This window comes from Perna viridis, chromosome 10 (genome assembly GCF_037379345.1).
Source record: "Perna viridis isolate PV_CMFRI_1.1 ecotype Kerala chromosome 10, ASM3737934v1, whole genome shotgun sequence".
NCBI classification, from domain to species: Eukaryota; Metazoa; Mollusca; class Bivalvia; order Mytilida; family Mytilidae; genus Perna; species Perna viridis.
In genome coordinates this window covers 37659484-37684934 of record NC_142454.1, presented here as the reverse complement: position 1 = coordinate 37684934, position 25451 = coordinate 37659484, and the positions used below count along the sequence as shown (strand labels likewise).

At 31.2% G+C, this 25451-nt stretch overlaps 1 protein-coding gene across 6 annotated transcripts; it reads right to left on the bottom strand.

Annotated features, from left to right (window-relative positions):
• On the bottom strand, positions 1–25451 carry LOC148605664 (ceramide phosphoethanolamine synthase-like). Of its 6 annotated transcripts, XM_088547859.1 has the most exons (6): positions 25306–25434; positions 16745–16788; positions 11496–12326; positions 9980–10102; positions 8444–8524; positions 1–7228 (listed from the first exon to the last, which is right to left on the bottom strand). In XM_088547859.1, the coding sequence occupies exons 3-6, from the start codon at positions 12285–12287 to the stop codon at positions 7202–7204; spliced, it is 1023 nt and encodes a 340-aa protein (XP_088403985.1). In that variant the 5' UTR covers positions 12288–12326; positions 16745–16788; positions 25306–25434; the 3' UTR covers positions 1–7201. The 6 variants fall into 6 exon arrangements, with proteins under 6 accessions (XP_088403985.1, XP_088403986.1, XP_088403987.1 ...); XM_088547860.1 differs by lacking the exon at positions 16745–16788 and having other exon boundaries at positions 25306–25451; XM_088547861.1 differs by lacking the exons at positions 16745–16788; positions 25306–25434 and adding an exon at positions 24854–24902.

Sequence of the window (25451 nt, the reverse complement as noted above, 5' to 3'; positions counted from 1 at the left end):
TTTAATTCGTGTATAAATAATCTTTTAATATGAATAGATGCAGCAGAAGTTTTAGAAGACACAATGATTTAAAGCTTTTGTCTTCACAACAAATAAGGCAATACCATTTTAGTTAGGCAGATAGGTACAATACACAAAGAAATTGAATAAAATACCTAAAACCATAGAAATAAAAGCAGGAAAAAAATCATAGATTTCTGTGCTGTTAGCCATGAATCACATTTCTTCATGGTTTTTGCAAAACAATAAGGAAGTTATTTTCAAATTAAAAAGGACTTGGGCCAACTTGCTCAGTACAATGTTTACAGAAAAACTATATGCTCAAGTGAAATCAATGTTGTTATTAGGCCATCTGAAAAAGCTACAAGTCAAACTACAGCATAATGAGGTGCTAGAAATAGGTTTAGAAAATAAAAACCGTAAATTGTAATGTTTGAAAAAGTGCTGTCTTGAGAAACATTCAAGTGAAAGAGTGCAAAATTCAATAGATGCAATTTAAATGATATTTTGTTGCTAACAGCTGTTTGTACTTTCCCGAAATTTGATTCTTCTTAAAAAATCCTTTTATGAAAAATAAGAATATATTTTCTTCTGATATCAATCAGAATTTCATACAATTGAAACATCTGTCAAATTTCTCTACTTTTGGTCAGAAACGTTGGGAAATGGCCTTTATAATGACCAAATTACAAATGACCTTGACCTTTGACATACTAACCTAATTACCATTGTCCTTATCAATGGAGTTTTCATCTGTGTAAATTTAACTGAATTAAACATTAAAAGATGGGATCAATTTTATATACCTACTCTTGAAAAGGCGGGGGAGATAATACCCAATTTGGCCATAAATTAGTGTAACATCCAAGTATGACAATTTACACTGTATGAAAAATACTTTGTCAAACCATCAAACATACATAAATTTGGAAAATCAATGAACAATACTTCCACATTACGTCAAACTTATCAAATTAGACTTATCAATTGTTCCATTCAGTCACTGCATGTAGATATAACAATACTCCATTCTACTTTCTGTTCTAATGAACTTTCTAATCAGCCAATCAGAATTCATTTTGGATGATTTTGAAAGCATTATTCAAAGGGAAAAACCAGAGGACTCTGAAAAGGTCGTCTGAACAGAAAATACAATAGAATGTTGATAGATCCTACCTGCAGTGACCGAATGAAACAATAGTCTAATTTTAATTTGACTGACTCAAAAATCGTAGTACACTGTCAAAACACAGCACAGACTTTAGATATAAACATCATTTGTGCAAATTTCAAACTCAGAAATAATATTGCTTTCATTCATGAAGTCCTTATAGAATGGATTTGGAAACTTATTTTCATAGTAACAAACTCTTTTAAATTGAGGTTACTGTTATAGAAGAAAACATTATTGGCTGACCATGGGGGAGTACATAATGAGGTTGGTAAATTATATTAAATTAGGGCAAAAATGTGCAAAAGACAGCCTGGCACCCACTTTCCAAAATCCCTGAATCTGCCCATGGTTCATATCACCTTCAACAGACTTTCAATCAATATACTATGTAGAGAAGATAACTTTTGTGTTGATATTTAGTTTATTTGATTTTTATTGTATTCAGAAAGCTGTTTATTACTTCCATATTATTATACAGATAACAGCAAACTTGACAATGTTACGGGTGTTAAAAATGGCATTAATTTACATGTAAAATGTGTTCAAAATTGCAATAATTTTCATGTTAAATAATCTCTGTATATTCGCTCTACGATCTTAAATTTGACGTAACTGGTGATTCAGTATATCAATAAGCCAATTAATAACAATTAATTATTGAGAAAATCTATGTCGTAAATAGGATACCTGTAACCATTTAGTTATTGTGAATAACCAAAATTTAATTACTGGTGGCGAGAATGTTTGGAGATCCATTTATTGTAAATAACCAAAATTTAATTACTCATGGCGAGAATGTTTGGAGATCCAATTAGTTCTTGTGAATAACCAAAATTTAATTACTTGTGGCAAGAATGTTTGGAGATCCAATTAGTTATTGCGAATAACCAAAATATAGTTATTTGTGCCAAGAATGCTTGGAGATTTAACTTCTACACAGAGTAAGTTCCATTCAGTCTTGAAATCCTTGGAATCTTGGCTCTCATAACCACATTTTGGTCATTCACTCATTCACAAAGTATAAAAGGAAGCAATGGTTTAGATAACTATATATAAGTAAAGTAAAGTATAACATAGCAACAAGAAAATATTTTGGGTCATTTGCCACAGATGTGAAGAAGTTTGCCCAAACATTAAAATATATTGAAAGTGCTTTTGTTGTGGGTGCCAATTTTTGTGGTTTAGGGAAAACCTTTTAGTTGGTAGATTCTTGAATTCATGGATTTGACAACTCCATCTAATAAATGAATAGGAAATTTCATTTGGAATCTAATTTCATAGTTAAAGTTTACAAAGCACACAAAAACCAGGAAAATTGATATCCCACAAACAATGCTTCTTTTACAGTAGTCATCCCCTGATAAATCAAGATACAAATTGAGGCTTATGTGTTATGTTTAAAAACAATAGTTAAAAAACAATAACAAACAAAAAAAACATTAACTATATCAATATTTGTAGTATCTGAAATTCTAACAATCCATATTATGAACTTTGAACTCTAGCTTGACCCTTAACAATCAATGATAAAACACAAACTACAGTAAATGGTATTATATTGCCATTGTACAAAAAGCTTATTTCATAATCAACAATAAATCATAACAAAACATATATATTACTGAACTCTAAATAGAAAAGCTACAATGAACTGTGAGCATATTCACTTTTACTGACTCAAGTCACATTAACATATTCACTGTTTCACATATACAAATGTTTGCAGTTATGGAAAGTGGTTTAGTTATCCATATTGTAATATCTAATTTGTAGGTTATACTTTTAATACATATTTGTTTACAATAAAAAAAAGCAAAACAATAATACTTTGTGAAAAGTATTATGCTTACAGTAACATGTTATCCAACCAAATAAAGCCTACACTACAGCACTGGTGGATCTTACTAATTTCAGTTTGTGTGTGGTGAGAGTGAGCAAAAAAATGAACAACCATTTTAAAGGAGCTGCTTACAGACTACAGCAAATCCTGCTCAAAACAGGGATAAAACCTGTAAAATTGATGAGACTAACCTGTCACTCCTGTAAAAAGGGAGTAAAAGTGTGACTGAATTGCAAAATCATGTTCATGAAGGCTTCCAAAGTTACTGGCGAAGAAATTTTCTTTATCAAAATTTAAAGTGATTTTCTGAAACACAGCATGGTAAATGCATTCCTATGTTAAGCTGATAAAAAAAAAAAATGGGGCAGCTTTGTTTTTAAAAAAAATTATCACCACAGAGACATGAAAATGACAAGATTCATAAGAGCTGTAGTATTCTAACTCAGTATCTCAAAATAAAGCTTAGGTAAATATGGCATAAAAATATACTGTGACACTACACATATATACAAAGGTCTGGCACAACAATAAAGGAATGACGAATATACCCTGCAATGAAATGAAAAAATCCCTGTCAATGGTTATTATCATTATTCTGATTAAGAACAAGTTTTAGTAAGAACCAGGCAGTGAGTAAAACATGATCAGAAAAAAAATACAATTTGACACTGTCAATGTCATTGATGGTAAAACGTACTGACTTTGACACTTACAACTTTCTGTGAAATTGACACCTGGCCGTATAATTTATTAATTATATGGGGGGGATGAAATATGATAAATTTTAATGATATGCAGTGCTAATGAATTCAGGGAAAATTACCTTTCTCACATAAGGAATTTACTCAAGTGAATTATTTTTTCCTATCAAGAACTGTCAGATTAATGATACTCAACAAGCATGTTCATGAATTTTCAAAATTCTGCCTGATTATTACAAAAACAAAAAGTTAAATTAATCTGAATGATGCATATTTACATAAATATATCTACAAATTAAGTTTGGAAATCATAACTTGTAAAGAACTTTTTCTCAGAACACTGACTAAAAATAATATCATCTGGTGTATTCATTAGCATCTAATCACAAATACTCTTCACTCTGCCATAAAAACAGAAAATGGAACTCTTTTTTAGTAAGAGCAAGAAAGTTATTATACTTGTTAATACATTGTAGTTTGAGCTTTCCTGTTGTTCGTTATGTGAATATTAATATCTTTGGTGCTGGCTAAGTAGATTTTAATCCGTTGAAATGAAAACCATCGGCAAGTTCTTCAGCTATAAAAGACTACACTTGGTGGTAAAAATATAGTGATACAGATGTAGATGTTCATGTATTTGAAGATGTACTTACACATTAATAAGTGATAAAATTAAGTAGCAGTCTTTGTAAGAATCATGAAGAATTCTGTCACATGTGATACACTCGAAAAAGGATACATACTTTTATTTTTATTAATAAGTTGCTTCGTAGGTCTATATGATGAAATGTATAATTATTCATTCCAATCTGCCTTCCCTTAGGAAATAACTCACATCGAAAATTCAACAGTTCCTATCAAATTTTAATGTCATTTACAGAGTTGTCTCCCTTAATTTTGAATTCTACAATATAATCTATGTAATTTTTATCTTCTATGAACAAGGGTTACATAAAAAGCCACATGTTACTTTCTGTTAACTATAACATTTTAAACAAAATATCAATAATAAAGATATGTATGCTTTCCAACCATGTATCACATTTTGCATGATTCTTATCTGGAGTGCTACTTAAGTGAACAAATAATTGATTAACTGATCAACTAATCAAACAACTGACTACTTACAATTAACATATTAATTTTCGTGGTGTACTAATTTTCGCTATTTTCAGAGATGGTACATATAAATCAACATGAAAACTAGTATTACTTTAGTCATTTTTAAAACTATATAAGGCTAATCACATTTTGAAACTCCGAAAATTGATAACAGCAGATACATGTTTATTTACATGACAGAATCCATGAAAATTAATATGTTTATGATAGAAAATGAGGATATATTAAAACAATGAATTGACTAAGTTAAAACGATTTGTACAAGTACACAACTTCATCAAATCACAACTAATCAAAATTCTACAAAAGGAAAAATTTTAAAATGATTAGTAATTATGATACATGTACAATGTACATGAATTTAGTGAGATTTTTGTATGAACTTAGTACTTAAAATGCACTATTTAATTAAATTACCATAGCAACTAGTAAATTGAACATCTTTCACTGCATAACTTAGTAAACATTTATTCAATAACTAAATGTGCTGTAGAAGATTTTTTTTTTCATGGGGTACTGATTTATGTGATTTCCACAGTTCAGCATTAACAAAGTCAGTTTTTCCTGATAAATTTTAAAAAGTATTCATCAGGAACTAAAAAACTACTAAAATCCACTGGTTCAAAATCAAGGAAAGTAATCAGTCTTCACAGTAAACTTTTTTTGATCCACAGGTCTCAACTGTGAAGATATTACCCGCCTGTAAGTTAATTTATTACAGGCCGAACATCATGTTTACTAGTTTAAGGCTTCAGACTACTGGTTCATTACATTTCTATTAACCCTCATTTAGAGGGCGAGAGAATCTAAAAAAATCAATGAAAAAAAGTGGTTTGTGGCAATTACTATCTTTTTTTGTAAAAATTACTACATAATTGAATTTTTAAACCAAACATTTGCTTTTATGTAAAAAAAAATCTCCTAATGAGACAGTAACAATAGCAGAGAATCTCCCCCATGAACTGTTCCAACTGGTATGGTTCATTGTGAACACTGAGTAATGAAAAATTGACAAAACCATAAATATAAGTATCTTCACGGTATATCTGAGTGTAAATTTAACAACACGCTTTTAAAAAAAAGAAGCAATTATTCTTAACTAATAACTTCAAAAAAACAATACCAGAATAACAATAAAATACACAATCTAAAATAATTCTCTATAGACAAATTCTAAAATCTTTCACTATAAGTTATATGTATTTACATTGGACAGAATCTGACAGACTAGAATATGATTCTCAAATACATGGATGAATATCTGACTATCTCAACATACAAAGACAGTGCACCATGGGCAAAGGGGAATAACTCTTGTTCACACAGGGTAAACCAGAAAAAAAAACAACCATGTTATGCTTTAATAGGCAAGTGATTTCTTTAAAGGAGGGTCCATGTGTCATTACGTTCCCGTTCTTATTGCTAAGCAACAAAGACATACCTTGACTATAAACAAATGTTAAAAAAAAATATAGAAACAGGGTACCTTCTCATGTTATCACCAAAAAATCATTTTAAGCCCAACTCCAGCCAATTTAAATGCATTCCGAAAAAGTTTCTATTAAGAGAATCAAAACTTTATTATCTTTTCTTTTTTGTTGCTAAGTAACCATTTTAAAAATAATTTCTATATAACCTTAGTTTATAGTCAAGGTATTGTAACCATTAACTGTACGTTTTAAGATTTTAAGACTGGGGCAAAACTAGCTCTTATCATGTCTTCTCTTTTGCTTTCAGAAAAAAAAAAAAAAAAAACTTTTTCAATAAAAGTAAGCTTGAAATTTCTTCAATATTTAAGTATGAGAAGATAAAGGTAAAATCTTCTATGGGCTATTCGTGCTTAAACAAATACATTTAGATTTTGGCCATATTCGGTAAATTAAGCCAACTTTGAACTTTCTGTTAGTGGATTTTACTCTTATTTTTCAATAACTAAAATGTCATCTTACAATTTAAGATTTGGTTTAAAAATCCCATTTCTGCAAATGGTAAAAATATTGATATACATATCTGTATTACCCAAGAAAATTTTTTTCTCCTGAATAAAAGAAGTTGAAAAATATCTGAATAAATAGTGCAATAAATTCTGAATATCAATTGCAATAACTTCTAGAAATTCCCAAATCTTTTACAAAAGATATACCAGATAAAGGGAGATAATATTAGATACGCCACAATTCAAAATGAAAATACATTTGTAATTCTTGCATCACAGTCACCGCCAACTTTCACACAATATGACGAGTTGATTTAAACATGCTGCTTTGATAATTCAATATGAAAGTTGACCATGTCTAGTTATCACAAGCAGTTCTATATGTGGTAAGGTAGACTGTTCTTGTATCTCATTCATCTGTCAATGAACTATTTCATCCCAATGACTGACTTTATCTGAAACAAGAAGTAAAATTACAGAGATTTTTCTATGCATGAATTAAGGAGGTTGACCTAGGGTAAGAGACATAACTCTTGAAATCAGTGATATGTTTGTATCATATTAAATTTCGAAACAGAATGAAATCAGTGAGTTACTTTGATGCTTATATTAGATTGATGTAAAATAGTGAATCCAAACATTCCAATGATATGTAAGAGTTGTGACCCTTACCCTAGGGCTTCCTCCTGAAGTGCCAAAGTGAGGCTGTGTCCCTAAAAATCCCTAAATCCTACTATTGATTTTTTTTTAAATATGATATGTCCAGTCAGGGCTAACTACATAAGGTTATTATTTTCTATTTTTACTTATTAAAAAACTCCAAAATTCATTTAATTTTCATCTTTTGTTTAGAAAAATGTCAATTTAGGGATTCATGTCGGTAGCTGTATGATGAAATATAACTGTCTTTCAAATTTACCAGTTTGTTTAATATTTCAACATTTTTCCCAAATTGGAATGTACTAAGATTTTTTTTTCAATGGAAATCACTGGAAATATTAACAAAATTGCTATTTTTTTCCTTTTTTATTGAACTCTTACACCAAACTTACACCATTTTCAAAGCTATTTACCCACACTGAGAATTCCTACCTAGCTAGTTATCAGAGTAACAGTCCATACATTTAAAAAGGCAGACTTGATACCCAAGTACAGTATTTTGATAACCTAACTATTGTGTAAAAATGGTGTATCTAAACACTGTTTCTTGAAAGTAAGTACATTTTGTAGTAGATAAGTTTTACAAGCCCAAATAAAAAACATACTTTCTCAACACAATTTTTTCTTTGTCAGGCTGGTAGCTATTAAAACCACTCTTATAACATTATCTAAGTAAACCTTGACAGATTGAACTCTAGGAGAAATTGACATTCTAACCAGTAAGTCTCTTCATGTCATCCAAAAAATCTATTCTGAATAAATATTTCTGAACCAGTCATTAAAGAAACAGTGTCTTTCACTTTGACATGAGAATAACTTTATTTCTCCAATCTCAATAATTTTAATTTCAGGATTTCAATGCCTTACAAAGGCTATTCTTACTAGTTGACAACCTAAATTTTCCCATCTCAATAGATAAATTACAAGGATTTCAATGCTTTGGCTTAAAATTCTGTATTCCATCTCATGATGAGAAGCTATTATTTATCTGGATGAAGACATCTACTTACATGGTTTATATGAAGGACTGTTATAACATTCACAGATAATAAAACTACATAACCGACGTACTGCACGAAGTTAATAAACTCCTGAAAAATATAAACAGCATATTTATATGTTACAAAGACAAAATAAAATGAGTTCATGTGACTTTTATGTACTAATTTCACATACTTTATGGTATTTTGTAAAATATTTTCAATATAAGATGTGCAAACTTCACACCTCTCCCACATTACGAAATAGTGCATTTTACATTGCAAATGTATGTTATGTTGCAAGTTTCAATGTAAAAATGATATATTGAGGCTCCATGGGCATTTTTTACAAAAATTGTTGAAGAAATAAATCATGGAAACTGCATTTTACCTCCAGCTGGCCACTTATATTACATTATTTTACCCTGAGTGTTAGATAGGGGTTAAAAATTGACATAAATGGCTAGTTCATGGTTAAACAATGATAATGAGATTTTTCCATAATTTATTTGGATTCTAATAGGACTGATTTCTTTATATTTAAAAAAAAGAAGCAGCATACATCATATGTGTTGAATGAAATGACGTCCATTACGGAAGAAAACTATGTTGCAAGGTGGGTAAAACATACATATATCTATGACATCAGAAATAAGACTCATGAACATACATGTAATAGACACACATTGGTTAAATGTTGAACAAAGTATTACAATGGCTGTGGTCTTAAGACCTTTGAAGCACATTATATTAGAATAGGTCCAAAAATCCATTTCCAATTGTAAAATAACTTCACATAAATTTTTTTGCCAAGGTAATGCAGATATAATATGTGTTCCAATTTCCAAGATATATTTTTCAACTGAGAAATCTAAGATGTTATGAAGTATCAGACTGTACAGAAAGAAGTATACACTAAGCACACCATTTCATTTTGAAATTACATGAACATGTTAACTTTCTCGTCATAAAATGATTAAAATGTGTACACATAATTATTCTAATACATATTTTAGAATACAAGTATGAACAGTTGTGTACATGTAAATATATTTTCTTCTTGTGCATTTACGGAAAGTCCGAAACTGTTTTGAGAAGTACAATCCCCAGAACATGACGACTCTATTCGCTATACAGCTGGATCACATTCTATGACTTAATAATAATATTGATTTGTTGTGACATGTATCTTTAATTTGATCCTCTATCCTACATAATAAAAACAAGATGAGCTGTCCCATACATCGTGTACTTAGTTACAGCCCTAGATAAATCCTACCAGGAGGAATGACCCGGCCAGCAAAAGCTATATTGTACCTTATATTTTTTTCATAGTACATGTACATTGTACTGGTATATTTGAAAGTGTTGTTCCACCCTTTCTTTAATATGACAGAAAAAAACAAAGTATTGATTTAATCAGTTTGTCTCCATTTACATTTTGTGACAGCAGTTGAGAATGAAGTTTAAAGAAGAAAAATTTCTTCTTTTCAAGTCATTCAAAATATCAAGGGACCACATTTCAGTCTTGTACTTTCTGTGGTGTTAAGTTTCTGAATATCTTACCCAAACTTTATCCATAAAAATGACAACCAAGAATACTTGGAAAATGGACTGTCCATCACACAGTCTCCATAAATACATGACTAACCAGGTACTGAACGAATGCAACATGGAAGTCTGTAATGCCTGCAGAAAATAATACAAAATAAGAATACCACAATGGTCTTTTGTATACACTGTAGGATAAACCTTTTAATACTATACAATGTACATTTTAACATATATTTTTCTGGAACTTAAATGTACCAAACAAGTACAGTGTACATTGTACATGTAGATATAATATACATGTACATGTAAGCATCTTGCACATGTACAAAAGGTGTAATACATGTACCAGTTAGTACTTTTGAACATACATGTATGTACCATGCACATATTGTACATGTACATATTACTCAGTGTAGGTTTAAACAATTTTTTATAAAATTTATATACAAGTACTCATTGTGAATGAGTAATGTACTAAAGTACATATTATGGTTTACTGTATATTAAAATAAACATCCTGTACATTCATGTACAAATGTCTGCACTACATGTACATGAATGTATATGAACATAAAGAGCAAATACTGAATAAACCATGACATTTTGTAACTACATTTGGTACATGTAGCAAATCAGCTGGTTATGTAATAAAATCCATGACAAATATTGAATACTGCTGCTGTGATCCTTTATATCCAACTTTGATATTTGTAAAGCCTGCTCTTTTGGGCCATTCATTCCAACATGTTCAAAAATACATTTAAAATTTCAAAATCAATCAAGTATCATTTAAACCTTAGATGATGTCAAACTGAAATAAATATTCATTATTATATTACAACAAATACCAAATGACAATATTTGCATCAAGCAATAAATGTCTCAAAGAAAATCAATTTTTCCTTAAATAATTAATTAACTACCTATTACTGTGTTACAAATAAAGGACAAGTTGTGAAATACCTTTAACTTTACATGTAGAATTTGACATTACTCCATAGTGTACTGAACCTACATGTACATTGTATTTACATTTTTGTACATTTACAAACTGTACATTGACGTGCGATTTGCCATTACAATTTTGAGAATAGGCTATTCTCTAACACTATATTTTCAATGGACTATTCTTTACTATTCTACATGTACATGTTCTACAGTTCCTGATTCTAATGGGACATTTTCAGTTATATTTAGAATGTGATAAAAGATGCATGGCCCCTTCTAATCTGAATCACACAATTATGTACACACGTTCATTACAATATACCTCTACCACCATAAATTATCATTTCCACTGAAATAAGAGTTTTGATTGTGATGCACCAGAAATGGTTGCTTTAAGGTTAAATCAGTGACTTGTCACTTGTAGACATCTGGTTAAAGTATTGGATTGGATAGAATGATTGCAGCATAGAATACATGTGAAGATTCCAAATAAAGTCAGATATATGTGGTGTAAAATAAATTCTATGTGCTCTTTTCCATGCCATTTTCATCCAAACCAAAACTGAAGGGCTAAACTTACTGTTTGAGAATCATTTTTCAGTTTTGTTTCTAAAACTTCTCCCATCTGTTCAGTACGTCTATCCCAGGAACCAGAGGCAATGAATATCTGGAACCCGAAACACCAACACTTCCAAAATATAAATCGTTTGCTTGGTTTAACAAATTTTTCACCATTCCCGTTCCCATTTCCATTTTCACTTAATGGCATCAAAGCCTGTTTACAACATGGAAGAATGTATTCTTGCGCTTTGCTAACAAGTGGCGCACATTTGAATAAGTAAAACAATACCCCAACATTAAAGGCAAAACCTCCCAACACATCTAAGGTTGTGTCCATGTAATAACCCAGAGTTGATTTATTAGATTTATATACTGGGTCATTTGCATGACTTCTATAAATAACTCCGTCAAGACTGTCCAACCAAATTCGGAATTCATAAATCAAAACGCCAATTCTCCTATCTCTTAAATTTTCTGATGACGCAAATTTGGCAGCAACTAGTGCAAGAATGAAGTGAAGAATCGTCACCATGTTCGGCGTAATGAAAAAGAAAACTTTACTGAACCGTGTCAATTCGTCAAAATATTCGGTGGTTGGAACCATGAAGTAATGATTAGTGTGATCACTCATCACAAGTTTAGCACTGAGTGGATGGAATACTGAATAACTCTCGCCCCGCGTCTGATCGGTAAATGTCGAGTCTTGTATTGAAATGTACAATAATATATCCATAGAAATATAGTAGCTAAACACCAGAAGGAAGAATAGGCAGCATAAGTTACGTTCTGATCGCAGAATCTGAGGAATCATCTTGGCGTCTATCCAATAATTCTGGCAGTTGAGTTTAACCTGAAAATATAAAAAGAACAATAACTTGAAAACTTGCACAGGAGTGTTTAGTATTCATTTTTTACCATAAGAATAACTTAGAAAGTGTCTTACAGTGCTCAGTTGGACAATGTTCAAATATTCAGCATAAACAGATCCACATTTGTTTTTTTTTAGAAAATGGTTGTAATGCATAAAAATATATAAGGAGAGGGTTTCAGAACACCATTTGACCATTACTGTAAACGTATGCAAAATAAAATACAAATATAAAAAAAAGGGAGGGTTCAATTACCAAACCCACAGAACACTCCCCACCAATGGATCCATACCTGTTGAGTTGAATATTCAAGATAAAATCATTCTTCATATACATTGGTAGATTGTATATGTAGATAATGTTTAATAAAAATTAAGTTTGTGAGACAAAAATGCTTCTTAAATTTATACCAGTACATACTGACAACCAATGATGAAAAAATTCAAGCTAAATATATAAAAAAAATAATCAAGTACATGTATGTACAAGTAAAACATCTTCCCAAAAATATATAGTGTATTAAGACAGTCAAATCAGTCCTTTACCATGTTTTCACTCCGACATTAAATCCTACATCCATAAATTAATACAATGTATTAATGTTCTGCCTAAAATGTTTTTCATACATACAGCTGTACACACATACAATCCTCAACACAAAAAGATCTTGTTTATATAACATGTTTTAACTGGTAACATGTAATTACCTATTATTGTATAACTAACAGAGTTATCAATAGTCAATTAAAACTCCAAAATAGTGAAAATCTCTCCATTACAATTACAGGATATTCTACCTGTACCTGTACATGTACTTTTGTCATAGTCAAAACCCCATCAATAAAATGAAACACAATCAAGTATTCATATTAACATGATGCAGTGTACTATACTGAAAATTGACAATATATCATTTGATGATTATCTTATATTACAGACCAATTAACTTGTCCAATTAATAAATAGATCCCCTTTCTAGAATTTCCCATATCTAGTATGTAGTTGTACTAAATTCTACTAAAACATGTACCAATATTTTTCATTAATGCCAACATTTGGACATCATTAATGGTACATATATGTACATGTATAAATCTTTAAAAACAAAGAAAAAGAAAAAAAAGAACAAAGTGAGTATATGCTTCCCTTCATGACTGAATTATACAAAGTAGTTTGGCATTCAATAGTGACATTACTGAAGGTAGAAAGTTACTGCTGTTATTTTTCCCCACAGGAAACAATAATGAAACTATTTAAACTATCATCCCTTTAAAACAATGGTAGAGCTATAAACTGACTTTTTTACAAGTTATGTCTACCATTTTTCCAAATAAAAATGTGAGCGAAGTCATAGCAAAACTGTTGATTTTTTTTTTCTATTTTTGGGGTCAAAGTTCCCTCTTTTTCTGCCAATGGAAGACATTTTTTTTAATCATAAAACTTCTATAAAATAGCTTTCAAAAAAACACTATTTTTGAATTAGACTTATGATAAAGTCTGGAATTAAGAAAAGATTTTGGATATCAGTACAATCTGTTCAATCACAGTGTCCAGCAGTATAAACTTATTTTACTTATACAAATTCAAGAACATACAAATTGATGTCTTTCCCTTAACCATGAAAATTGATACCCACAAATAAAAGTACTTTCACACTTACTGTATAGTATGTACACTGTGTACCAACTATTTTCTCTGCTGAGTACATATGTACAATGATCACCAAAAAAAAGAAATGTGTAGGTATACTATTCCAGTTAGATGTTAGTACCTTTCTAATTACTTTCTAATACTCAGTCAGACCAATAACTGTGTACAACTTACAGTACAGTACAGTTTGTAATTACAGTAGAAACTAATTGCTGTACATGTATATAATGTCATTAATCAGCAATTAATTAATCCCTTTTATATTGGCAATAATTCTATTGAATTACCAAAGCACCACTCCAAATACTGACCCTTTTCAGTGTATAATACAAACAATGAATTTAAATTCCTAAACAAACCTTTACACCTAATATACATATGTAGACTCCATAAGGCTAATAAATAAATGCATATTAACATTTCAATATGTCATATTTGGACAAAATAGCAAAGTTATTGTGTGACTTTGCATCAATGATTAAGGCCATGTCCTGAATTGGCTGAAAAGGTTTCACCATGTTTATTTTCAATAATTTGGCAAATTTTCTGTAGTTCATATACCAATGCAATACATGTATATCCCACCAAAACCTTCTTTTTTTTATGATGAATCTTTCAGACCAAAGACTTTATATATGAAGGCAGTTGGAAAGATACAGCAAATTAATCAGCCCTTAAAATGATCAAAATGCAGTGCTAGTGCTACAGTGAAGCAATTCTTATGTCTTTTAATGAACATGGAAGGTTTTGTTTACATGTACACTTGTACAGGTACATGTTCATGTATAAGTAAAGAACAGAGTTCACAAACTTAATTTACTTATAACAAACCTGCATAATCGGTCCTGATATCGTGCATCAATTTCATAAAATCTGTCAATATGAAAAATATGGCTAACAGCCAACAGTTTCAGATCTTATATTACTGGCCAACAAAACAACCAGGACACTTGATGCTGAATCCATTGTTTGTTCAAAGATTTGAATCACTGTCTTTCCTTCCTTGACAACTGCAACTTCCTTATTTGTCTTTCATTTTCCATTTTTACGCAATACATTTACTTGTATCTGTTTATAACACAAATTCTTACCCATTTAAGTCAATGAAGGTCATTGTACTTAATTGTTCTCTTAAATAAGGATTATGAGAAATTACTCACCGGCCAAAGGACAACCTCTTTTTCATAAAAATTTCTTAACTGGTAAAAAAGTACAATTGGACAATTGTATGGATCTTGAATAATAATGGCAACTACATGTACATGTATAAACAATGCAATGTACCCTACTTCAATTTGTCAATTTGCACCCCAAGCTATTTAAATTTAAACCCCCTTTTGTACTTGTAAGGTTGCAAGAGGCTAAAAAAACTAAATTAAATTCTTTATTAGGAAATTAACCATAAATGTATGCTCCCTAATGCACATTAACTCGACATATAAATGTTGTTTCACCTAAGGCTATAAGATCATTGAGTTACCCATACAATAGGTTATCTTACATTCAAAAGAAACTGGTGACCTTGAGTTTGTGATTTGAAGACTCTAGATAGTGGCAATAAATTACATGTAAAAACTTAAAAGTCTGGATTTTTCCAAAAGTCGGTGACAACTTCAAAAGGTGGACTCTTTGTTTGAAATGTACCCGAATATAGTATTTCTACTACAATCCGCCTTCTATGCTACATTTAAATACCAATAAATAAGTTTATTTACATTGCGTAAAACTGATCCTAACATCTGAATTCTAATTTTTCTAAACCAATAATGGGAGGTATGCCAAGAACTTTTTCTTTCACCTCTATGCACGGTGCTTTGAATGGGAACTATACAGACATTTAAGCAGAAAAAAACAAAAAAAAAGATAAATATGTAATGTACATGTTTAAACACATGAACACTAGGCTATTTGAAAGTATAAGAAACTTAATTTGATACGAGTCCATTTTTGATAATGTCCTTTACTTTTTTGGGGGGATGCCAAAGAAAAAGTTCAGCTACTTCAAAGTTAAGAATGCCACTTTTGACCAATGAAATGTGCTCTTCTCTTTTTCAAGCACTGTAAATTTACTATAGACCCGTGCATTGTCAGTTTTTTACTATGCAACAGACTTACATGTAGGCACATTTAAAGTGATTACCTCCCTTTAACTTCTATATGTTACATGCACATGTATACAGACCAATGGCAGGTTTTGAAATGTTTGCCATGGTAACTGGAATCACAGCAAGCCAGGTCAAAGATACATGAACAGACTGGCACTTGTTAAGACATTCATAACACACAACAGGCACATAGCCAGAAAAATTTAGAGTATTTCAAAAAGGAGTTAATCAGATAAATTTTCCCAACTTTAACAAAAAGTGCTTCATTGTAAGCTCATTTTTAACTTACTGTTTTATTTAGAGGTGTTGTTGTAATTCCCCCCCCAAACCCCCATTGTACAACTGAATACAGACCTGGGCATTAATGTCATAACCATCTCTAAGCAATAACTAAAAAAAATCTAACATTTGTTTTACAACAATAACCTGAGAGAGAAATTACATATACATATACATGTACATTGTCCCAGACAGTCTACACAAACTACTGTAATATTTTAAGTTGGTACATGTAAGTACTTAAATAACAAATAAGCTTTGATGTTTGTTTGTTTGTTGGGGTTTAATGTCCGAGCAGCAATATTTCAGCTATATTCAGACGATAAATAAGCTTTGACAAATACTGCAGAAATACAAAATTTTACCTATAAAAAACTTTTCTGAATATCCCTGTCAGCAAACTGAATATCTGCAAATTAAGCAAATTAAGATCAAATGTAAAGAGAAAGGAGTATCAAATAGGTATTGATTACATGTACATGTATATCTCGCATGGTTAATCGATCATATTCATTTTTTCATCTTTTCTAATACAAGTACATACATGTACATGTGTATATACATATATGCTATTCAAGCAAGTGAACAATGGTTACAGTTTAGGATTAAAAATGTGACACCAAGTGATACTGTCTCAGTTGGTTCCTTACAATGTACAGTTAAGCTATGCTAGTACAGAACGGTAATTGAGTCACAAATGAAAAAAATATGACCCACAGTAACATTAAACCCTGTCATCAGTCAGTCCTCTAATGTAACATGTACATGTATGCTATGCATGTATAGAATAGTAAATCACAGATGAAAATCCCTGTCTTGGTCAGTTTCCTAATGTACACATTAAGAGAATGGATATGGTGAATAAGTAAGAGACAACAACCTCACCAGGATGAAAAATGCAATGCAAGTATAGAACAGTATGTTGCAGACCTATGACATGCAAAAATATGATACCCTGTAGCAGTTGGTTCCCAAATGCATGTGCATGCCATGCTAGTATAGAACAGTGAGTCACAGACAGAATATGAAACCCACTTCGACCCAGTCTCAGTCATACATGTACATTTGTACATGTATGCTATAAAAGTAAGTGCAGAAGGGTTCCATTCAAGTATAACAACAAAGATGACAGCTATCAATCTTACCAGAGTGATGAAAAATTACACTCCACTGAAACAAAATCAGTTCTTTGAAAAAAATATTCCACTTAATTGTAATACATAGTGAACGATTCTGGAAATAAGCTAGTTCAAGCACTAGTGCGTATATTACAGGTACTTCTAAAAGAATTAAATTACATTTCACGGTTAAATCAAATTTATGGTATGTACAAATGTATATCTGTAATTTTCCACTTGTTTAAATGTCTACAACTTGAGGGCTTTTTCATAACAAAAAATACCAGTACATGTATTTCATAAGGAAGAGTACTAAACATAAATAAACATGTACATTTTGTACTTTTGTGTACACCATTTAGACAGAAGACATCCATTCTTTTTATTCAACTGTGCATGCATGTCCAATAACTGATTGAGTCCTAAAATGTAACATAAAGGAACTTTTTGCCAAAAACAAGTTACATGTACTTATAAACTTTGTTCAAAATTAATGGAACCTGATTGTGTGCGGCTGAACGTAAATTTTTTTTCAATATTTTGACCAATGGCAATATAAGGACAGGAAAATAAATTTCTGCTTCGCAATTTAATCCTTTGCTATACATAACCTACTTTAGTTCAACACTGACAAAGTACATTGCTCACGTGTACAATGTACATTGTATACACATGTTTGCAGTCCTTCCCTTCAAAATACTCAATGACTAGCCCAGGGATGATTTTGACTTTTTTCAACTGGGTCCCCCATTCAAACAATTGGAAATTTTTCCTCGCAAAAATAAAATTGGGAAAAAATAAGAAATGGAAAGATCAAGAGACAACTGTATTTTTTTCTTTGCTGTCAGGAATTATGTGTGTAAATGGACTTTACCTTCTGCAAATGATCAAACACACTACAATAACTATAAACTGGGCACAGATGTGATGTACAAATTACGATAAAAATGCTATTCTCATCCTAATTATGTAATGGTATGTGAGGATATGTAGTTCTTTACACTGATCATGAGGTCTTCAAAACTTATCTAAAACCAAAATGTTTCAAACAAAGGTTGTACAATATTTCCTTCTATGAAGAATGGTTAGAAAATAATATGAAACAACTAAAAACCAAAAAGTAACTCATTCCTTTTTTGTCAAACCCTCCTTATCAAATGGTTTTACAGCTGAAAATGATTATTCTGATACTTATTTTGGTTGTTTCTTACAATTTTCTTTCTTAAAAGTATGTTTTTAAATGAAAAATTTTGAAACTTGAGTTACAACCAAAACCGGAAATGTCTGATTTTCCTGACTTTCAATTTTGTTTAATCCATTTCATACATCCTGTGTCAATTTTATCATGCTTCGAAATTAAAATTATCCAATTTATTTAGCTACTGATGTTTACATGATGTTTTAGTCTGCATGGAAGTTTCTTTCCTTCACATTTTCATAGGAAATAACGCATTAAGGTAAATAAATTTACCGATCAAGTGCAAAATATCAATTTTTGTGTCTTACAAAATTTTACTGCAACCTTAGTCTAAAAAACTTTAGACATTCAAAATTGCACTGCACACAATACATAAATGTGCACTATACACACCAAAATACGGTATGTGCATTTTTCATCTTTCATAAAAATCTTTTAAAATCTTAAAAAGGTAAAAGTACAAGCCTACCAGGAAGCCTGCATAGACTTAGATGAATATACATAATCCTGACCTCATATTGAGTTTTTATACATGTAGAAAACTAGATCATAACACTTCATATAACACTGAAGCAAAATGGTATCAATACCATAAAGGGAAACTTTAATAGACAACAGTATTGTACTAGTTGTACACAATGTACAATCATGCTGAAGCTGTCATACTACATGCATATTTCTAATCAGTCACTCTCATGTTAGGTAAAGTACATGTACATGGTCAAATGTACATGTACATTTTGTACAGTACAGTGTACTTTTAAAATACTAATGTTCCTAAATATTATAATTGTGACTACATTACATACACTCCTTGAGACATTCAAGTTTCCCATTTTTAGCGTTTGTGCATCGTTTATTGTGCGTTTACACATCGTTTTGAGTTTGTTTAAATGCACGATAGATGCATTTGTTTATTTTTATACTTTGATTATTTCCTTGATTAACTGTTATTTTTTGCTATTATTAATTAATATAATTTCATTAATTTTATTTTCTATTTTTTCTGTCTTCATTATATGTCAATATTATTATTTTTCCTCGTTTGTCTATCATGCGTTTCAACGCGAAATATGAGCATACGTCTATCGTGTGTATGTACGTGGGTATCATGCGTGCGAGCAACCTTAGCGTCTAACATGCACAATATATCATATAGAATTCAGTCTGTAATCAGTGCATTAGTTTACAGTTCAAATATTCATGTACATGTATGTTCAATGTTTGCAGTACAAACATACGTTATGATGTCACGGTGCATTATGAATAGAATATTGTTCATCATATTTAAGCTGTATCATACAAAAGGATTAGGTTTAGCATTTTACAGTGAAACCTTTTAGAACTGAACCCTGGGTTAATCACTATCACATGTTAAGTCCCTTCATGTAAGCAAAAAATATATAATGTCTGTTTTCTGCTACCCTATCTACCCTATTAAAAAGTATTCCTGTGCCTACTCTTAACATTTTATGACCATATTGGCTCACTTGCTAAAATTTGCAAGTGGAATTCTATATGTCATATAGGTAAAGTCCAGAAATATCCCAAAAAATGAAATTTAGCAAGTGGAAATTTCAGTATTTGCTAAATTTAGCTAGTGGAAAAAATTCTGAAATTCAATCCCTGTCAACCTTACCCTAACAAATCCTTCAGTCCAAACAGAGGTTGGTTTAGACAGGGGTATGACGTTATTGCCCGGGACCAGTACAATTATCATTCAGACAAGTAAATCATATTTGCCTGGAGGACTGTGAAGCATATTTTAGTCATTTTTCAACATTCATTTACTATGGAGGTGAACCTAAGGTAAGGGACATAACTCTTACAAATCATTGGACATTTAACATTAATCTCATATAAACATCAAAGTAACTTGGATTGATTTCATTCTGTTTCAAATGAAAGCTTGATAAGCTCTGTTGAAATTGAATGTGATACAAACATATCACTGATTTCAAGAGTTATTTCTTTTACCCTAGGCCTACCTCCTTAAGGACAACCTAGATTTCAATTTGGGCAAGTAGAATTTTCATCAACTTATCAGGACAAGGTTCAAAAAATAAAATTGTAAACATCATCTCCTGTTAGCCAGGTTTCAATGTAAATTTTAAACGATGAGTGGTTTCAAATAGAGAACAAGTGTTAACAATAGACTTTGGATTGTACATTGTATGTCTGGTTAAATGATGTAATTCTGTTTACTTAAAAATACTTTTCAAAACTGATTACTTGAAATGTATGAATGTACATGCATGCAATTGAATGTACATTGTACATACTATGATGAAACTTCAGGTACAGTTCTTAATTTGTAACAAAAGAAATCTTGAGCACATCATATCAAAGTAGCTGAAAAAATCTTCAGAAATCACTAAAATTATATGTATTTATAGTCGCATGCTTAAAAAGAAAGTTAAAATATTTCTAACTGATCTGCATAAAAATAAATACTGTACACTTTCAAAAATGCATCATTAACTTATTTTAGACATACACATATGTATTTAAGATTTGTGGCCATGCATGTTAAAATTGCTTTGTCAAACAGATACATGTACATATTTGCTTATAAATTTTAAACAATACATTGCACTTGCACGGGTTGACAATTTTTTTGGGAAGACCTGAGCCCTGGACTTTTCATCTTTTGTACGCTAAGCCTGAACAATGTTGTGTCAAGTCCCAACTGATATAAATGCAATTTTGTTATCTGATATTCTTATGTATAATTCTATGTTTGCAGGGAAGAAGACACAGTGTCAATTGATTCCGTCTCCAGGTCGGATGCCTTGTCATCAACTTTACATTTCTGCATTTTTTTAACCATGATATTGTAATTGAGCAACAATATTTTCCTCAAAAGTTTATCAACGAAATTTGATCTTCATCATTCCAGCGCTTGATTTATAAAATTTGTAGTATGTCAAAAAATGTGTATGATCAAGTGCAGGTGTGATTCTGACTGGAGGATGACTAATCAATAGATCGATCTAGTGAATACCCATTCTAAAAATAAAGTTATAGTATTCATAGGTTAGGGAATAGATCGAGATACATGGTCCAAATAATGACAACAAAATCTTTCAAAAAAGGGTTTTTTATTTTTTACATTCGCCATGCTGACGGACTTATTTCATTGGAAAACGGCAAGTCCGAGGTGCAATTTTTTTAGTCCAGGGCGTCAGGCTTTAGGAATTTTCAACCCCTGACTTGCTAACAAATTTCAACAAAAATAATTATGACAATTGACAATAAAAATGCTTCGAAGAGACAAAAGCACAGGTACTGCAAACAAGAAATCTAGTGTTGAAGTAAAAGGGCCAGTTTGTTGCCTGCAAAAAGCAAACATTTTATTTTAGATTGACTTTATTTACAAGAGACTAAACATGAAGTTGAACTGTTTACTTCCAGTAATTGTTTTCTATATTGAAAAAAAATGTTTTTATACATGTTATGAACTTACTTTATGCAATTGCAATATTTTCAACATTTCAATTTATCCATACAATGTAAATATACCAAAATATACACATTATGTATCCTTCAAGCATGTTTTGTCAAGAACCATCATAAAACATGAGGCAAGAAAATGCACTTTACATGTACTTGCATTTATATAGGTAGTCCATGCAGTATATTTAAAATCAACGCTACCTTGAAATGATTTTATATGTAGTTATCACAATAAAGTAAATAAGTGATAAATTTAAGTCAATGAGTCTTTAATCTGATTCATGGTCAGACGTTCAATGGTCGATTGTGAGATCATTAAACCATCTCTTAGCTCAATGAACTCCAGCTACAACTGATCTTCAAAAATATCAACCACAGCTCATGCTCCTTGGTAACAAAGGTGAAATGGTCATCCTGATAATGCTCATAGGTTAAAATTAAACAACCTTAGTGAGTGCGCTCACATACCCCACGTGTCCCAATGTTGGATACTCAAGTAAATTTGTTCGTAAGAGAAATACACGTAGAAGGACCCCATAAAAAAAAGGAATAAGAGTGCTTTTCAGGCTTTAGACCTTTATCTTCTTACTAAATTCTCTTCTTCAGAATGGTAGTTTCAAACTCCAAACTCTGATTTCTTTGTTTTAGTTAATCCAAAGTAAATATCATCATAACGGAACAAAACATACACTTGACCTGTAATTTATCATGGTGAACTTTTACACCAAAAATCATGTCATAATCTGCAAGCGTTTAGAAAAAAGTCTGAAAAACGGTTATTTCTGTGAATTTAGTTAAGTTCTACAAATGTAGGCCCGTAATTTTGGTAAAAATCATTGTAGCAAAACCGACTTCACACTTGTCTTGTAACTTCTCATGGTGAATTCATATACTAAAATTCATGTCAATATCTGTAAGCATTTGAAAAATGTCTGGAAAAACTGAAGATGGACTGACGGACAGATTAAAAACATTAAAACCTTTGAAACTTCATTGTGTGGGGTATAAATATGTTCAAATTGATTTGAAGTTACTCATAATATGTCTGGTTTGAACAGAAATTTTTGGCTTATTTGAGGTTTGGTTTAGACAGGTTTCACAGTATATAGTATGTAACATGTAATACATGTACAATACAATTTGCCCCATGGAAAATCCTTCAGAAAAGCAAAGGCTTTCCTATACAGCCTGTGATGTAGATGGTATTGTTAATGTTTCATGGGTGTTTTCTAAAGTCCACATACATTTTTATTGTGGTTTAAATTTTCAAAACAATGAATAACTTATAAGGAATAACTTAAGTTTAAGGGTATGCAGAGAACTCTTACATGAAAATTTCCTAATATTTTCATGTTTCAATAAATATATATACATATAAATATAAATGCTGTTTAGTTATTGGCCAAATACAAGAAAACACTACATTTCATGCAAGAGTAATCAAGGGAACCAAGGTTATAGCAGTAATCAAAAGAATGTAATCCAGGGACAAAGACCAGACATGGAAAACAGACATACACAACAAAGAACATAAAGTAACTAAAATCATACATACAAAGTAACAAAAGTAAATGAGCAACTCGGACTCCACTAAAAACTGGGAGCATGGACCAGGTGCACCGGTAGGGTAAGCGTCCTCTGCTTTTCTAAAAACAACCGCTGAGTTGCTCATAAAAAGTGCATGTAAAGTATATACAGTGTATGTACAAATGTACTGTACATGAAATGTAGTGTTTTTTTGTTAGTTACATACTATATGTACATGTACAACTCCATGCAAAAAATCTATAATTTTAAAATAAAAATTTAAAGGGAGCTCAAAAGAACAATGCAAAGAGTAACTTTGAAATCATTGATTGTGATTTTTTTAGTTATAGTGCAGTGTGAGGACAGACAATATGTTCTGTTTAGAAAAAGTAGGTTGTAAAAAAACACCTCAATAAATCTCATTTAAACACTGCTGACTACAGTACAAGCACTAGAGTTTGGCTCGCTTACAATTTACACATTTTGTACATACTCATGTATCATTTAATAGGTATCACATTATGATGGAAACCATAGTGTGTGAAAAACTATAAACCGTTTGGTTTTGGGGAGGGGTAGGTATAGCCAACCACACACTACAAATGTGTACATGTATGTCCCCCTGGAAGGGTTACTCACTATATACATGTAGATGGTACCAGGTATGTTCTGCCAAATGGGATTCCTATTCAGCTGAATAGTCTAAAATGGGGTACTATTTTATCACCTTGTCTTGGAAGGGGTCAGATAAGACACTCTAGAATGGGGTGTATATTAATAAGCGTCCGAAAGTCGCTCTTAAATGTATAAAAATTTGTCCAGAAATCACTTGAGAAACTTTCATCAAAGATAAACACTACATCTCTATCCATGAAATAATGTAGTCAAAACACCTGCTAGACGAAACGTTTCAAAAAGTTTATTTGATCAGAACTCCTAGAACATTTTCCAAAAATCCTATAATGTACATGATCTTTGCAGATTCCAAAACTGTATGACAAAATACTTGGAATATCTTTTATAGGCTCCCACTGAGGAAATTATTCTAAACCAAATTAAGCCAGGATGATTGATTGATTTTTGTTTTTTTTTTAAGTCTAAGCAGCAATATTTCAACTATATCCAGGAGATAAAGGTAAATGATATGAAACCCATTTTATCTAAAGGGAACTTACTAAATGCTCTGCTCACACTGAAGGCATATGTCCTTCTCATATTATTAAGTTTATCTGGAATGAGAAGTGATTTATTTGACAAAAACAATACAAAAATAAGTTTTACTGGAAGATTCTGTGCATCATTCATATGTTCCTCTGGCAAGGGGTCTGTATAAAATTTCACCCACTTGACGGTCTCCCACTGAGTCCCAGTCCCATGTTTATGGGGTATGTTTCGAATAATATTGCTCCAACAAAACCTGTCTGGAATGGGATCAGTGTTTAAACCATCGAAAGAACACTCCTGTAATTTTTTTCTACCAGGTACCCCGGGGCATGCACCATGTCACCATGTGACATGTCCATAATCAACAAAAGTGAGAGGGGACCAGTACGACAGAAGTGTTGAAGCAGCAGGTGGAATGTGCACTTATGGGTGCAAGCACTATACAGACATTAAAAGTATTTACCAATCAAATAGTGTCGTTCCCCTGAAAGTTCTTTTTGTCATGAAACGCAGATTGGCAATAAATATGACAACATTCTAGTTTGCGTTCATTGGTTTGTCGTTTTCATCGTACTATCGTAACACGTATACGCATGCGTAACCGGCAGT

What these genes read in the sequence shown, in the direction of transcription:
- LOC148605664 (XM_088547855.1), bottom strand. An exon ending in TTTTTATGGATAAAGTTTGG is followed by an intron (nt 8,525 to 9,979) that starts GTAAGATATTCA and finishes TATATTTTTCAG; the next exon opens with GAGTTTATTAACTTCGTGCA. An exon ending in CAGTCCTTCATATAAACCAT is followed by an intron (nt 7,229 to 8,443) that starts GTAAGTAGATGT and finishes TTCTTGTTTCAG; the next exon opens with ATAAAGTCAGTCATTGGGAT.